The following is a 17,896-nucleotide window of genomic DNA, read 5'->3' as shown; positions in this document are numbered from 1 at the left end:
TCTGATCCCGGTCCCTTACATGAAACACTAGAAGCACTACTGATGGATAGATGGAGAGGCTTAAGTACCAAATTAATTCAAATAATTCTAGAACAACGACATAGATATGATACCTTTGTAAGCTCTGAATATGTTCCCGCCCCACCTCTAGAAAGGAAAATGTACCACATGCAATGCGGGGGTAGTATTGAAAGTCAGAACCCCTTACGAGAAGTGCACCCTGTTATGGGTGAGGATAAAACCTTGAAACGCGTGTATGTACACACGCCTCTGACTAAATTAGAACTGTTAGAAATGAAGAAACTAGTACCATGCCATGATAAAGACCCTGCAGGTTTTCATAGAGAGCTTAAAGACATGTTACTAATGGGGGATTACACGTATGATGATATCATGAAAATGTTAAAGGTACTATTACCCACGGGTATCTTCGAGAAATTAAAGGAAAAGGAATGGGAGGTGGGAGACACAAAGATTGCCTGGGCAGAAATAGAGGACGAAGAAAAGAAACGGGTCCCAGGGTTAGGCCTTGGGGACAAAACTAAAGCATTACCAGGTTTAATAGTACAGGTCCTGCCCAGATTATTGACAACTAGAAAGGAAGATTGGGACGCCATCTCGTCCTGTAAACAGAAACATGATGAAGATACTAGTGACTTCTATTCAAGATTCGAGAAATGTTTCATTATTAATAGTGGCCTCCAGCCAAGTAGCGAGTCGTACCCGCATCTTTTTGTATCAAAATTAGTCGAGAATTCCCTACCGTTAGTTAAAAACCGTGTATACAAGGTTGAGAGTACATGGCAAGCAAATACGCCATCACAGATGTTACAAATGTTACAATATCATCAGAACAGAATAAGAGAAGAACAAGATCAGGAACAAAAACGCATGAAAGACACAAAGATGAAAATGTTAGTAGCTCAGACGGTCCCATCCGATGGTCACAGAAAAGGTACGACCCAGACCAGTCATACTGCAGCTCCCGTTAAAGGGACATGCAATTATTGCAAGCAGCCAGGTCACTACGTACACGAATGCCCAGTCTTGAAACATAACATAGCGACAGGTAGAACTAAGGAAAGACCACATCCGCCTAGACAAGACCATAACCAGCATCAGTCTTCACAGAATACACAGAGTACACAGCCTATGCATGCTTCCTCGACTCCAGCACAGACCGTAGCAGTACCACAGCCACAGCCCATTGCTGCAACTCAGCAAGTTTCACAGCAGATGTACCAGTATGCCCAGTCCGCTTACCCCGAATATTCACGATATACATGAAACAGCCTAGAGAGGGAAGGTGGCTTGCCTCTTATTGAGATTCCTGTAGATCAAGAAGGTCCTTATGTACACAGTCAAGTATTGGGAAAAGACAGAAAGTTTTTAATTGACACAGGGGCAAGTCGCACTACAATCAGTCATGATGAAGTTCCAGGGGCACCCCTCTCAGGCTCACAGAATGTTTCCCTGGGTTTTTCAGGACAGCCTATTGTAAATGAGGTATCAGAACCAGTTCCCCTGGCTGTGGGTCCATTATCACGTGTTACAGACCTGTTACTCACGAAATCATGTCCAGAAAATCTGTTAGGAATTAAAACATTGAAGGCTCTAGGAGCTATAATATGCTGTTCCCCGGAGGGGGTTAGACTCTTTCTGCGGGATTTCAAGGGTCATTATGTTTTGCGAGAATTCGATGTCAGATTGAAAAATGTACCAGATTACTTGTGGGCAAAAGGCCCAACTGATGTAGGCTGCATGCATATCACACCATACCGTGTTACACTCAAAACAGGTGTTGTATTACCCCGAATCAGACAATACAAGTTACCACCCGATGCTGTAGTGGCTTTACTGAAAATAATTGACGAGCTCATTGCCCAAGGAGTGGTCGTCGAGACCGACTCCAATATCTGTAATTCACCCATCATTCCGATTCTTAAACGTACAGATCCCAATGCACCGCCAGTATATCGGCTGGTGATTGATCTTCGAGAATTAAATAAATGCATTATTCCACAGTATCCTGTGGTCCCCGATATCTCATCCCTATTGACTGCCATTGATTCAGAAGCAACGTTCTTTACTGTAATTGATCTCAAGAACGCCTTCTTCAGCGTGCCTATTGATCCAGAGAGCCAATATCTCTTCGGATTCAGTTTAAATGGACGCAGTTTCAAATTTTCGCGCGCACCTCAAGGATTCACAGAAAGCCCCAGCATCTATAGTCAAGCACTGAAAAGACAACTAGATTGCATTCAAATGCCAGTTAACACCGCTTTACTGCAATACGTCGATGATCTGCTGATCACCGCACGAAGTGAGCCCGAATGTGAAGAAGCATCACTGACAGTTTTACATTTCCTGGCCGACAAGGAGCACAAGGTGTCTCCTTCGAAGCTACAATTCTGTGTCCAGCAAGTTGTGTACTTGGGTCACTTGCTGTCCAAAGTGGGGAGACAGCTCACTCCCGATCGCATTCAGTTAATTGTAAACATGCCGCAACCCCAGACACAAAAGGAAGTGCGGGCCTTCATAGGCCTCACCTCGTACTGCAGACAATGGATTCCCCAGTATGCATTTCTAGCTAAACCACTCATTCAGTTAACGACACAGGAGGCAGCAACTTCGACTGCCCTCCCTTGGACTCAGGAACACACACAAGCTTTTGAAGAATTAAAGAAAGCCTTATGTCAAGCACCAGTTTTAGCGACACCATGTTACAGCAAACCGTTTACACTTTTCGTTACAGAACGTGATGGTACAGCGTTGTCTGTCCTCACCCAAGATCAAGCAGGTTCACATAAGCCTTGCGCTTATTTTTCAAGTACATTGGATTCAGTAGCCCAGGCACTCCCTGCGTGCTTAAAATCTGTAGCAGCAACAGCGTTAGCAATCCGACAGAGTGATTCAATTGTTTTAGGTCATCAGTTAACAGTTCAAGTACCACATTCTGTAGAGGTTTTGTTAAACAGAACCCAGACTCAACACTTGACTATAGCACGACTGACAGGTTATGAATTAACACTATTCCAGCCACACATAGAAATCAGACGCTGCAGTATCTTGAACCCCGCAACACTGTTACCAACAGTTATGACGGATCCAGCCCCACATGATTGTATAGAAATCATTAATGCAGTAACAAAGCCTAGACGAGATTTAACAGATGTTCCATTGACAAATCCAGACCTGACACTTTATGTGGACGGTTCATGCATGAGAACAAGTACAGGAGAATTAGTGGCCGCGTATGCCGTGACCACTGAAACTGAAGTTAAAGAAACACATCGTATTGACACACTGTCTGCTCAAGCAGCAGAGCTCATCGCTCTGACCCGAGCTTGTATTCTAGCCAAAAACAGAAATGTTAACATATACACAGATTCACGTTATGCATTCGGAGTTGTACACGACTTCGGAGTCCTCTGGCAAGAACGAGGTTTCCTGACCTCTCATGGGGCCAAGATTCAACACGGTCCCCTCATTCAAGCACTGTTAGAAGCAATACATTTGCCTTCGGGCATATCAGTCATGAAGTGTAAAGCACATACTAAAGTTACAGATTCTGTGTCCCAGGGTAACGACCTGGCAGACCAGACAGCAAAACATACAGCACTGACTCACACCCAGATTACTGATGTGACAAAGACAATAGTACCGACAAAGTGTATGACAGTTAGAGATCCCGCCCTAGACGTAATTGATATCCAGACACATGCTACTCCAGATGAAATAAAGAAATGGACTGAACTAGGAGGGATTCAGACAGATCAAGGTTGGATAACGAAGGAAAAATCTATATGGTTTCTCCCTGACTCAATGGTTCAAGTCATGATAAATACAGCACATAGCCCGGCACATCTAGGAGAGAAAGCGATGTTAGACAGTTTACAGAATCTCTGGCACAACAAACACTTACGAGCAGCAGCAAAACAGAAAGTGCGTACTTGCATGATCTGTTGTCAGTTCAATCCAGGTAAAAGCGTCCCTGTAGAGCAAGGTGGATTTCATCCTCCCGATCACCCTTTTGAAGTCCTCCAGATGGATTATATCCAGATGGACCGCTGTCGAGGTTTTAAATATGTTCTCGTAGTTGTCTGTGCTCTGTCCCGCTGGACCGAAGCATACCCAGTATCAGATTACACTGCTCCGACCACTGCCAAGCAGCTGGTTCGTGAATTCTTCCCACGATACGGCTTGCCTCGTGTCGTATACTCAGATAACGGTCAGCCATTCTCATCTGCATTAATGAAAGAAGTTTCTCTACTGCTAGGATACCAGTGGAAGTTCCATTGTGTCCGACATCCCGAAGCAGCAGGCCTTGTAGAAAGGCATAATCAGACACTAAAATTACGTCTTGCAAAGATCTGTCAGGACAAAGGGGTCGACTGGATAGTCGCCCTGCCAGTGGCACTATTCTACATGAGAATGGTCGCCCACTCGAGATCAGGGCTATCCCCGTACGAAGTGGTCTTTGGCAGACCACCGAATATGTGGGGGACGCCCATTCCGAAGAAAATCACTGATGTTGATTGCAATATGTTGACAGATTACCTTGCCTCCTTGATGTCTGCACTCCAATCATGTCGTTCACAGGTTGCCGCAGCTTTCCCTGACAACACTGATGTAAAGCCGCACGAGGTCCGTCCTGGGGATCTGGTACTCGTCCTGAATTTCGACCGGAAAAGTCCGCTGGAGCCCCGCTGGAAGTCCCCGAAGACCGTTCTTCTCACCACGAGGACCGCCGTGAAGATAGAGGGGAGAAAGGGGTGGGTCCACACGAGTCACATCAAGCTTTGCAATGAACTAAAAAACGAACTAAAACAGGACTCTGACTCGTCCACCCCCACTAAAGACTGTATAAAACAAAGTGACTTTACCGTTACCGAACGAGAAAAGACTCCCCAAGAACAATATCGTATGAAACTCCGATCTAGCAAGTCAGACAGTTTAATTGTTTAAGTCCTCCCCTAGGTGAATCGGTTAAATAGTTTCTGACATGTATCCCCTAGATCGAGATAGAGAGAGAGAGAGAGAAGCAAAGAAACGTACATACTGCAAATCCCTGCGTAGTCACTGTATAGTGACGTTGTTAATAATGTTTTTCTTAAGTGTTCTAATTATTATTGCCAGCATTCTGCTACCCATCTATTGGCCTATTTTCAGGCGTGAACAATCTGCTTACAATGTCTCTGCTGAACACACTTTTAGTGAATTACCTGCACATGAACTCTCTTACAGACTTGCGCTGCGTAACAACACATTCATTAGTATGTTACACCACTCTCATCAGACAAATAATGCTACAGACTGCTGGATATGTGGCCGACTCCCTCCCTACCAGAATTACAAGGGAGCTCTGCCCCTCTTTCCGTACCCGTTCACTCACAATGGCTCCTGTGGTGCATGGTTTAAAATAATTAATTCCTTAGATCCTGATATTGCTGTTTTCGATGGAGGCTGGGTTTGGGGAAACTTGAACTCAGTTCTGTTAGATGTCTGTTACCCTGACAAGGAGGGACTCCCTACTCGAATAGGAACTGATCTAGAAAATGAAGTATATGGATTAGGTAACTACACAATTAGTCTCATGATCCTTACTGTTGAATCCGAAGCCGTTCCAGTTCTGCCCCATATGATAGTATTACCAGTCACAGGTGAATTGTGTGTCCGAAAGAAAGGTTCAGTACACGTAGGTCATAGTAAATGCACTACTGTGGTCGAATTCAGTGATCAGGGTAAATCGTCTTTCAAAGCTATCAGTCACTCTTACTTTGTTTGTGGTCATACCGCATACATACGTTTGCCTCCAGACTGGGATGGTACCTGTTATATTGCATTCCTTCTGCCACCTGTTTTTCTAGCTCCCCCTGATTACCATAGAAACACGAATCTAGTCAAGAATAGATCCAGAAGAGATATCCCACTTGTCGACTACACAGAAACGGCATGGGAACAGTACACCGATTTCAATAAAGGATTCTTTTTCTTTCTAGGACCTGTCCAAAACAGTAAATTAATACGTAGATTAACTAGAACACTTGAAGCAGTAGTACATGAAACTGCCTCCGCCTTAGGTAACTTAACAGAGGAGCAATCTGCTATGCGGGTTGTTGTCCTTCAAAATCGTCCTGTTATTGACGTCATCTTGGCAGATAGAGGTGGAGCCTGTAAGGTCATCGGGTCAAGTTGCTGCGTTTTCATCCCACAAAATGCACCATCTGTCTATCAAGCTATTACCCGTCTGCATAAAATTGCAAATCAGATACATCAGAATCCAGGCACCTGGACTTGGTCTGGTTGGTTCTGGACAACGTTAACAGCTTGGGGATGGAAGATCCTATCCTTCCTAGGCTTTGGCCTAGTCATAGTATTCAGTTGCTGCCTGTGTCTACAATGTGGACCGGCAATATGTGGACTGTGTGCCACTTCCTGCATTGAACATTCCAGTTGTCTCTCAAATCGTCAAAGAAAGAAAGATGAACATATAATGTTACAAGAACAAACTGATCGATTCATGAGGATCGATATTTCATGAAGGGTCCGTAGGGAACAAGGAGGGAATGAGGAAATATGAATTTTATGGTCGAGTTGTGTTCCCTAGCGAGTACCCCACCGTCTCCATGTACGAGTTAAAGTGCATGTAACTTCCCTCCTGTGCCAGCTATGAAGACGCAAATACATTTGCGTCCACCGTTAACATGTCCTCTTTCAGACCCACCATGAATGGGTTGAGTGGTCCGTTCCTAAGTATGCTATGCCAACGTCTTTTTGTAGTGTACTCCTACGTTTTTCAGCTCTGGCTGAAGTAGGCCCTGAATCTCTGCCACCGAACCTCTTTTCTGGCTTCTGACTCCGAGAATCTCTGCCCAGGCAGCCCCTGTACTCGTGAACTCTAACTTACTTTCAGCGCGGCCCCTCGCGCTCGGCTCAGCCTGCTGCCTGCCAAGATTGACTATAACCTTCGAGTTATCTGTTTCCCTCCCCGAAAATACATTCCTGCCTGCTAGCTCCAGTAAACATCCTTCCTCAGCTACAGGGCCAAAGGGCCGACCTGTCTCTATGCAACTAATTCAAGTAATTCATAGCTTCTGTTGCCATGCTCCCCTGGAAGGCCCCGTGCCCCACGCTTCTCTTACAGACATTCAGGCGCTTATACACGCACTCACAGTCAGTATAGAATAGCTTCTGCCCCAGAGACCTTTCCGCCCAGATAGCTTAGTTCCTAAACATCAGATATCAGATATGATAGAAGCACAAGTTGATCTGACATGCCAGACTTCTGTCTCTTTCCGTCAGTGCAAATGTCAAGTCCCCAGCACCCTCCGACTCCATGTCATGCACACGTCATGCAGCTGCGCGCGCATCCAAGTTTCCGATTTCTGCTGACATTGCAACATTTTCTGTTGGTGCCACCCCTTTGGTGACACCTACCTGTGACGTTTCTAGAACACACCTCTAGTTCACGCCTCTTGATTACGCACATGTACCACGTGTATACTGTTATCTTGTCTTCTCTCTGCTGTTACGCCTTCTATACTGTTTCCAATGATGCAAAATGAGTATATAAGCTATGTACTGTTAATAAAATGTCGCGCGCTCTATCCCTTCTGACACCCTGTGTGGTGTTCGGAACATGATAATTTGGTCTTGACCATTCCTTTTTAAGGAATAAAACCCCTAAGAACTCTAACACCACGGACTCTGTTTTCTTTCATTTCCAATTGAGTTATTATTGATTAAGTACTTACCTGCATAGAAATTAAGAGTAAATTATTTATTTACATCACCACTGAATTGTTCTAAATCAGAGACATATTTGTCCATAAAGTACCATTAATCCTCAAGGTTGTGAAGTGTCTTAGTAGTATCCTCCAAGACAGGTTTCAATGCCTGTATTTCGCCCAGTATTAGTTCCATAGATATGGGAGACAGCTTTTTACTGGATAAGTAGGATCTTTCTTTGGACGTTTATTTGAAGACAAAGGCAAAGATTTGCCAGATATTTGATATTGATATTTATGAATCAGCACATGTGGTAATCCATTAGGCTAACTTGCACTTCCACCATAGATTCTGTAGATTTGTTCTTGAAGATAAAAAGTGTCTGTGTTCTTGCTAGAAGGCAGAAGAGGATGTATGCTAAGCATTCCAATGACGTATTCTCCCCATTAAATGGGTAGCCAAGAAAAGCTCGGGTACAAATGATCCACTGAAAGTAGTATTATGCAGAGAGAAAATTTAGAGCAAAGTGTACATTGCGCAAACAGAATACAATATTACATCACCTGTAACAATATTTTTGAAACAAGATTATATATTGTAAACTGAGAGATCCACAAAGCACATTTTTACTGTGAGCCGCATAAACCCAATGTATTATGACGCAAGAAGGTAAATGCATGTTAAAGACAATAGAATAATAATCTAAGAGGGACAATTTTCTCACATAATGTCACTAAAATGCCATGATGAAACAATAAGAGAGCTTTGTATGAGTGGAGGTGATCAAGCAAAGAGGATCCCTACAAGGAAGTTCGAAAATCCTGGGTTCCTTTGTATGATGTTATTAGATCAGCAAATAGGCGGTGCAATGTAAAATTTAAGGATGTCGAAGTTAACCAAGTGCTAGAATAGTTTATTGACCCAAGGTGTCCTTTGAAGCAATAGTCAAATGATGCGTGACATGGCAGAAGAAACACATAATGGCAGCTGCTGGCAGGAACAACAGATTATAGCACTAGGAGTGGGAAAAATAGGAACTGGGTTTCAATAAAAATTAAGATATCCCCTTCCCCCTCTCATGGTTTCAGACTGGTGCTTCCTGAGGGTGGAACAGCGTGTTTTGGAAAAATCATGCAGCACGATGAGGATGAGTCAAAATGATGGCTGTTATGTTGAGAAACTGCTCACCCCTCCAAAACTGTTGAGAAGAGTAATTCAGCAAGTAAATAGTTCAAACACTTACCATTTCTGTCTAGAAGCAAGTTCCAGCAACATTAGACTGAACCTGAAAATAAGGTACTCTCCATTCGGAAAGAATGGTCACTAGGATCATCAACGCGGAGCTCCACAGCACAGGGCCATGTAGTTAGGCCACTAGATCAAATTTTTCAGAGCGCATTAAGCTTCGAGACGTAGGAGGCTTTGCTTTGAGTGAGCAATGCCCTCTACCCACAATAAACACTGGTAATACATATCAAGTTATGCTCTGCATATCTGCTTCAATATAATAAAATAGAACAATAAGCATTAGACAATACATGCTATGTAAAGGTCACTGTATAATTTCCTGTGGAAAAGCAAAGGAGGTGAGAACTGGTACCCTCTGTATCCTGATGGAAAACCTACAAAGAGGCTGAGTGGACATTGAACAAGTAGTGTACATCACCTGGCAGCTTGGGAGCTAAAGTGCTGAAAAGGACAGAATTTGTGAAATGTGCTGGTGCCATCACAGAATGCATGGCACTAAAACGATGATATTCTCAGATGCCATTTTATTCAGTATTCTACACACACTGAAAATGTACCTAAATGACATAATTCACTGTACAAGATAAAGAAACCCCGTAACTTCCCATAGTGTGTGTGGTCTTGGAAAGTATCCGCAGTGGCCTGAACTCGATCTTTGTGGTGCTAAATTTCACATAACTCTTGGTATATCATGCGGTCAGTTTACATTTGCACGGAAATGACAGCACCCTTAAAACTCAAGAGTCTGCTGAAAACGACACTGATAAGCCAGCCTCTCGGACTGATTTCTTTGTATCTTTTGTCTATATAACAAGAAATACATTAGCAGACTCCCTTGCCAACTTGATTAATGCCGATTATGAATTGTAATATGCATCAGGCGTTTGGTAGCATCCTACCATGCCCCCCATGCAATGATTAATTGTGGCAATTATGTACACGCCAGCTTGCATTTACTTTATTGTGAGTTAATTTATTACATTCCCATGCTGATATCAATTTGTACATGAGGATGTTAAGCCCTTTGCTAAAAAATGTAATTTAAAAATCTATAACTCACTTTACTCCCAGGTCTTACTTGCTGAAGCTCATCTTTGGGTACAGCACATGATGCAGCGTTGAAGACCATATTATTAAAGGGCAAAACAGAATCAGTACTTTTAAATACAAAGAAAACTGTGTGCCTGCCATCTTGGCATCCAGTCATATTTGTTGCCGTATTCTCTTGTTTATAGAAGAAGTGTTTATTACACTGCTGCCGCATTCTGCCCTTGGTGTACCCCTACGCACTTTGTTTTATCTTGCCATTGGAATTGTAATCTAAAGAAAAAGTTAAATTGATCCATGCTGATCATGAGGCGTGTGTGCATGTGTGTGCACATGGTAGCCATATTGAAAAGTTTGGGGCAAATTATCAAGGGGGTTTATCTCCGCTTTTTTGGCTTTAAAAGCCAAGAAAGCGGAGATCAAATTATCTCCCTATTACCTAGCTGTCGCTAACACCAGTTAGCGACAGCTAGTAGGAGATAGCGACCATCTTGGGCCCCGCTTTGCATGTCAGTGATATTTATCACTAATGGCATGCAAAGTGGGCGTGCCAAGATGTTAGCGACTGGAAACAGTTGCTAACATCGCTATCTCCTATTACCAACTTTTGGAGATATTCGCGCTAAGCGCAAATATCTCCAAAAGCTAACACCTGCCCCTGAGCAGTTCTTAGCCATGTTATCCAATGGTAGGTGGATCACATGGCTAAGAGCATTAGCTCGGTAATGCATGAATATCGCGGACTTTTCAGCGATATTCATGCATTTCGGCCGATTTTTATCGCTTAGGAGATAAACCTTGATAATAGCAAGGTTCCTAAGCGATAAAAATCGCCGCAGCTCGGCGATAAATATATCGCCGCTAAACCAACATAGCAATAATTATCGCTAGTTGTTGGTAATATGCCCCAGAGTTCTTACCACTACAAGATATCTTACGTGCGCACATATATCTGCACATCCTTCATGACGCTTGCATGTTCAAACATTGCTACGCACACATGCATTGTATTTCGGAGGTGGCCATTTTTCCTTGTTTTTTTACTTTACTGCACTGGAGCTCAGAAATGGGAAACGGGGTGGAGAAGTCCAAAAAAAGCATTCTGCAACACGCATAGAAAGAAAACTATGCTTAAGAGGATTCTTTTTGTGCAGGCAGGTGTCCTTTCCGGCACAAAACAAATCTTGCTACAGCGCAGGCACCCTTGCACCCTGGTTTTGAGAAGACGTCAGCAAACACAGGTTTATTTTTGTGTTTAAAGGGCCATCTCTTTTGACACTGAACATCCGCTATCATTTACAAGCTGTCAGCACAAGGCTGTTGAGTATGCTGTAATCACTGTAACTGTATGCATTAGAATTAAATAGTTAGTGGGGAAAGTTTACCCGATCTGTTAAGAATGTAAGTTTGATGAAAGTGACACAACATGTCATGAAAGTATGACATCCTGTGACAAGACGTGTCAGAATGTTGAAGGATTGGAGGGAATATTTTGGCAATGGGATTTAGATTACTTTATTCACTGGTGAAAGCAAGCATGACTTCTGTAGAAAATGCAAACTCTCTTGGCTGCGTTATAAACATTTTTGAAAATCCTGCAAATACCATGGCTTATTTTTTAGCAATACCTACAGTCAGGGCCACTGCAATTAAGACTTCTGCCCGTCATAGCGTTTTCTGCATATTTAAACAAAAATGGTGTTTACCTCAGAAGGACCAAAAGCCACTTGATACGTTGTAGCAGAACACGTTATGCAAACGTTAGCTGGTCACACTTGATTTTCAGATTGCTAGATGCAGGTGTCAAACTGGTAATGAGGTGAAATGTTTGCCAAAACAGTATTACTACTATATTTTCATCACTAGAATATTTGCGTCATGGTGACGTACTCCTGCCTCGAGTGCAAGGGTGTCTGCGTTGAGGGAATGATTGCTTATGTGCAAGACGGTGTCCCTTCCTGCACATAAACAATCCAGAATGGTGATTTGTAACTTCTGTGTGTGCTGTATTGCACAGCAAATTTCGAAGTTGCAAATTGTCATTTTTTAAATGACTATTTATGTACGGGAAGGAACAAATAAACAATCATTCCCTCAATGCAGGCACCCCTGCCCTGTGGTGCAAGTGTGTCGGCCTCGACGCAAGGGTGCCTGCGTTTAGGGAAGGATTGCTTATGTGCAGGAAGGTGTCCCTTCATGCACATAAAGAAACCAGAATGGTGATTTGTAACTTCTGTGTGTGCTGTATTGTGAAACAAAAATAGAAGTTGCAAATTGTCATTTTTAAAATGATTGTTTATGTGCAGGAAGGGACACATAAAAAATAATTCCCTGAATGCAGGCATGCTTGCACTCTGGTGCAAGGGTGCTTGTGTTGGCCCTAGGCAGCTGAATTTAGCACTAGCGCAGGGAGAAATAGGTGTCCCTTCCTGCGTATAAACAATCATTCATGGCAATTTGCTGTTTCTATGTGTGCTGCACAATGCAGCACTCATAGAAGCTACAAAACAAGAAGAAATTAAGCATTTGTCCCTGTTTCGCCTTGTTAAGACCAGGTTTTCCCTGGTCTTAATTTTGGCACTGCCTCCTATTTATGCCTCACTTTTAAATAGGGGTCAGCGTCAAAATCAATGGGTGTTGCGGCGGGACACCCACCACATCACCCATTGCACATCCCTTTCACGCTAAGTGTAGCGTGAAAGTGGGCCTTATTTACAAGTGGATTAATGCCACCTGGTTAATAAGGAGAAGGCGTTATCGCCACAGGTACGTCACTAAAAGTGACGTTCCAGTGGCGATAGGACTTTTTTTACTCCTAAATATTCATTCCCTCAACGCAGGCACCATTGCACTATGATGCAAGGGTGCATGCTTTGCCACTAGACAGCTGAATTAAGTACCAGCGCAGGGATAAACGCAAGGGTGCACCGTATTATTGTAAATACATCGAATCCCTGCATTTCTAAAGTGACGGAGCTCTGCTTTAGCAATTTTGGAGCTAACCCGTGCTCCGCCACTTTCTTATACATATGGCCCACAATTGTGTGGATTATGATGAAACTAACTACACATATGATGACATACATCAGATATGAAATTTTTAACTCACTTACGCCACATTTTAACGTTTGCATATACTAGAATTGTGGGGAGTTTGTTGAGTACTGGCCACACCAGAATCCACAATGAGCGAAACAGATTTGCACTAAGTTGTATTCTTTGTGCTGTACGAGTTCATACCACTTTTAGGACTCTGCACACATATTAAGATAAAGTGCTATATGAAGTCAAAAAGCATGACATTAATGTAGTGATGTATCACATGAATATCTTCTTTGACCCGCGACCAGTCTAAGACGTGTCCTTTGCTTTTTCAGGACCAAACTGCTTTGCAGAAACCATCATCATTCCAGCGGGGCGAGAGGTGAAAACAGACGAATGCACGATATGCCACTGTACTTATGAAGAAGGCACCTGGAGGATTGAACGCCAAGCCATGTGCACTAGACATGACTGCAAGCAGATATAAGGAATCGAAATGTCGAAGTGCTCACTCTTTTTATAATATGATATTGATATCTTAGATGAACCTGGACAATCAGCATCCCTTCAATAAGAAGGCCTTGGGACCGAAGACTTAACAATAATATAGAATCTTGGTATATGTTTTTCATAAACCTTAAAAACACATCACTATATAGATTTATGTTCACTAAATGTGCTTTTTCACAGTGATTATACTAAAGTACATATAATTATTATGTGTAGCTCTATAATGCTATTATAGAGTATAAAATAAATGTTTTATAGGGATAAGCAAAATAAAGTACTGTTAATTATTCTGGTTTATTTTGTAGTTGTACCACATGTAAACAAATATTTCATTGTTGAGTTAATTACCATTTTAGATTTGCAGGAATGTGTGTAAAACTTTTAACCAGATGCAACAGGCATAACAAACAGTGCATGCGAAAATGTATATCATATATTTGTGTTGTGAGTTGGCCTGTTCTTCTCAGAGATATAAAAACAAACGCACACAAATACGCACACATATACTCACTAATCGAAGATTACAAAAAGGTCAGGCAGTAGAATTCTACAGGTTTCAGAGTTTATGGCGATAAAGTGTTGCGTATGTGTGTCTCTGTAAGGCACCAGACCCCACACGCAGAACCTTAGGTGCCCCCAAATATGACAGGCGTACAATTCCATCCCTCATTCAGTCACCTGCACAGTAAATCTGACTTTCACATGAACATTGTCCCATTTATGGCTTTGAAAAATTCCAAAAGTTTACTTTCTAGCTCTAAATCCTTTTACTGATACGAAAAATTTACTCTTGATAATGTAATATTGTACATGAGTAAATCCCAGTAAAGAGATCGGGAGTGGACATTTTGTAAGTGTGCTGTGCCTACAACATTTTTGATCAACCACATACACGTGAGTCAGCAGGTATTAACAAACTCCTCTCAGACGCCTCCGTTCCCTGGAAAAGATCACAGTTTTAACCCTGTCGAGGCAATATTTATTCATTTCATTCATTCATTAGATAACTTTATTTCGGTCATAGACCATAAAAGTGCAAATAAAATACATACACAAACGCACAATCAATAAAACAATAAATAAATGACAGGTCAGTATTTAAAATGGATTAAACTAGATAGTTATCAAGACTTAAAAAGGTAAAATTCATAGTTGGACATAATTGAACACATGAATTTATCCAAAACTTTTCCTTCTACGCCACATGCCAAATAGAAAGCAGGATACAGCAAAAACGATGGGGGGGTGAGTGTCATACGTTAAAACCCTACATGCCTGACTACAATATCTGAACCCTAGATTCCTGCTTAACGGAATCAGCCAGCATTTCCTTATCACTTCATACACAGGGCAAAAAAACATTACTTGGCAAACATCTTCACACTTATAATTACATGGCGGGCAGGCAATATTTTTTGATTTTGCCCATTTGCAAGTAAATGCTTTAAGTGGTAGACTGCAGTGCCATAACTGGATGTAGAGCTTCCTCGCAAGGGGTGGATAGATTAAATTTAAGAATTCCTCCGCTCGCAATTCAGATTTCACCAGGAGGAACTCTCCAGAAAGTCTTCCTAGGGAACCTGAACTCTGTAAGGCTAATGAGTACTGCTGCCTCAGCTGACTTTTGAGTTCCAATTTGGATATCCTTGGGCAACACAGCTCCGGGGTCTCCCAGAGCTCAGGCAAACCAATCCGAATACTAAGAGACTTGATGTGGTGCAGACACGGAATGTTCTTGCCTTTTAGAAGAGCCCAGACCTCTATAAATTCCTCTCTATATGGAGCTAGTTCAGGCACTGACCAAAGTCTCTTCCAATAGGGCAAGGGCTGTGCTGATACTAATTCTTCTATAGATTCCAGCCCCAGGTCAAGTCGTAAAGGAATGAATGGTGTGCTAGGTGGCAACCTTAAAAGGCTCCTCATAAAGCCCTGCTCAACCCTCAGGAGATTAGATATATTTTTGTGGCCCCAAAGTTCTGCACCGTACGTTGAGGCCATTCTTGCTTGTGATCAGTATATTTCAATGACCGGGGCTGCTGGCTTGAAATCCGAAATTCTGTGGACTTTGCTGATGCCCCCCATTACTTGGGATAACCTAAGGGCTGATTTGAAAATTTGGGAACCCCAGTCAAAATTTTCCGTCAATGTAATGCCTAGGTAAACAAAAATCTTAACTCGCTCTAGGGCAGAACCATTAAGAATGGGGTTCAGACGCGTCTGCTTTGGGGGATTGAAAATCATGAACTTGGTCTTGTCCAAGTTAATCTCCAATCCCTGTGAAGCACAAAATGCTGAAAAGCCATCCAGGGTGTGCTGGATGCCCGATGATGTTTTAGATAACAACAAGGTGTCATCCGCAAACATCAGAGCGGGCACCCGCCTGGTGGCCAGCCTAGGGGAGTCATTGTCATTTACACCAATTAAATGATCGACAAGGCCATTGATGTAAAGACAAAATAGCGTTGGCGCCATGACGCACCCTTGGCGGACACCCTTCGAAACAGGGAAACATGCTGAGAGATCCCCGTGCCTCCCACACCTAACTTGGGCATAGTTGCTAGTATGAAGCCTAATTAGGGTGTTCAATAGATAGGATTGGAGACCTAGGGCCAGATGTAGGTAATTCCTATTTACCGACTCTTAAATACCGAATTTTACCGATTCGGTATTTAAGAGTCGGTAAATAGGAAGGGGGGAGATGTAGGTAATTCTAATTTTAGAATTACCGAATCGGTAGGATTCGATATTTACCGATTCAGTAAATACCAAATCGGTATTGCCCATTGATTCCTATGGGCCATGAAGCCGGTATTCGGGATTTACCGAATCGGTAAATACAGAATCCTGCAAGGGTGCAGGGGGTGTCACTTTGACACTCTCTAGCACCCCAATTCCGGGCTTGTGTGCCTTGTGGCACACATACATGCCCTAAGGGCATGTCTGTGTGTCACATGGCACAGGTGTACATGCACAGATGTGCATGTACACCTGAATTCGGTATTTTACCACCCAATTGAATTGGGTGGTAAAATACAGAATCCTGAAGGCCTGTAGCACTGTGAACAGTGCTACCTACATCGGGGTTTTACCGATTCGGTACAATTACCGATTCGGTAAATTTACCGATTCTGTAAAATTAAGGGCCCTACATCTCGAAATTCAATTACCGGTCGGTAACGGCAGAATTCGGCCGTTACCAACCAGTAATTGGCGACCTACATCTGGCCCCTAGTTCTGCTAAGACTTTCCACAGTTTTTCCCTTGGAACTAGATCGAAGGCAGCCCGCAGGTCAACGAAGAGGAGATAGAGGCTGCCACCCTCCATTCTCACCGTCTTCCAGAATAAGACCAGCAGCCGAAATATTTGATCCAGAGTGGAAATACCCGTCCTAAACCCGGCCTGGAGTGTGGTTAGTATCTAATTTTCTTCCATCCAACCCTGGATCCTATCTAGAATGATCCTGCCCATTAGTTTCTGTATGGTGTTTATGAGACTAATGGGCCTATAGTTTGATGGTGTTAATGGGCAACCTTTCTTAAAAATGGGGACGATCTCGGCACCGAGCCAAGTATCTGTTGGATCGATCCCCCTAAGAATTGCATTAAATAAAACAACCAGATACGGTGCCCATATTTTAGGTTGGGATCAGAATAAATCCCCGGGGATTTTATCTAGGCCAGGGGCCTTGTTTGATATTAGTCTTGCTATTGCAGACTCGACCTCCTTCAGGGTGATTTCTTCAGGCCATTCTAGATGAAACACGTCCCCAAGAAGCCGGGGGTCCTGCCTCGGATCACCATCCAAAGACCCAGCCAGTCGATACTCGTGGCTGGGAAATATTTATTACCTACTTTTGTAATTCGCATCGTGCAAAATGTGGCCGCGCATACAGAGGGATGCAAATCGGGATTCTGTGACCCGGTCATTCCCAGCCCCAACTAAAACTTGATGCGGTTGTGCCATTCCCACCTTTTATACATGACAGGTAGCTTTGTTTAGGTACAATGTGAGGTACATTCTCTGATTGGCAAATATCAATAATAAGCCCTTTTACAGCTCCCTCTTATGCATAACTTAAAGCCTCAACATTTTCTTTTTTGTTTGAATAATGTACAGCCATCTGTGCTTATCAGCATTGCTAAAAAAAATGTTACTGTTTGCTATTGTGAAGTAATCACACTTGACGCTCCAGGTAGTGCTAAAGGCCATTTATTAGGATAGGATGCAAAAACCAAAACAGTTCAATAGCATATAACAGCATAACAGAATCGCATATTTCCCCCTTTTGTTCTTCCTCACAGAACTTTCACCCATCCG

General features: G+C 42.8%; 1 protein-coding gene across 1 annotated transcript in view; it reads left to right on the top strand.

Annotated features, from left to right (window-relative positions):
* The window catches only part of VWC2 (von Willebrand factor C domain containing 2), a 635,067-nt gene extending 621,202 nt beyond the window's left edge, over nt 1-13,865 (top strand). The window contains exon 4 of the mRNA XM_086964983.1: nt 13,404-13,865. Coding sequence (XP_086821109.1) covers nt 13,404-13,555 — 152 coding nt within the window. The 3' untranslated portion in view covers nt 13,556-13,865. The remainder of the gene's footprint in view (nt 1-13,403) is intronic.
* Nucleotides 13,866-17,896: the final 4,031 nt, after the last annotated feature.

Source organism: Lissotriton vulgaris, chromosome 4_1, assembly GCF_964263255.1.
Source record: "Lissotriton vulgaris chromosome 4_1, aLisVul1.2, whole genome shotgun sequence".
In the NCBI taxonomy this organism is placed as follows: Eukaryota; Metazoa; Chordata; class Amphibia; order Caudata; family Salamandridae; genus Lissotriton; species Lissotriton vulgaris.
The sequence above is the reverse complement of the archived record's forward strand: the minus strand, read 5'-3'. Positions and strand labels throughout refer to the sequence as shown.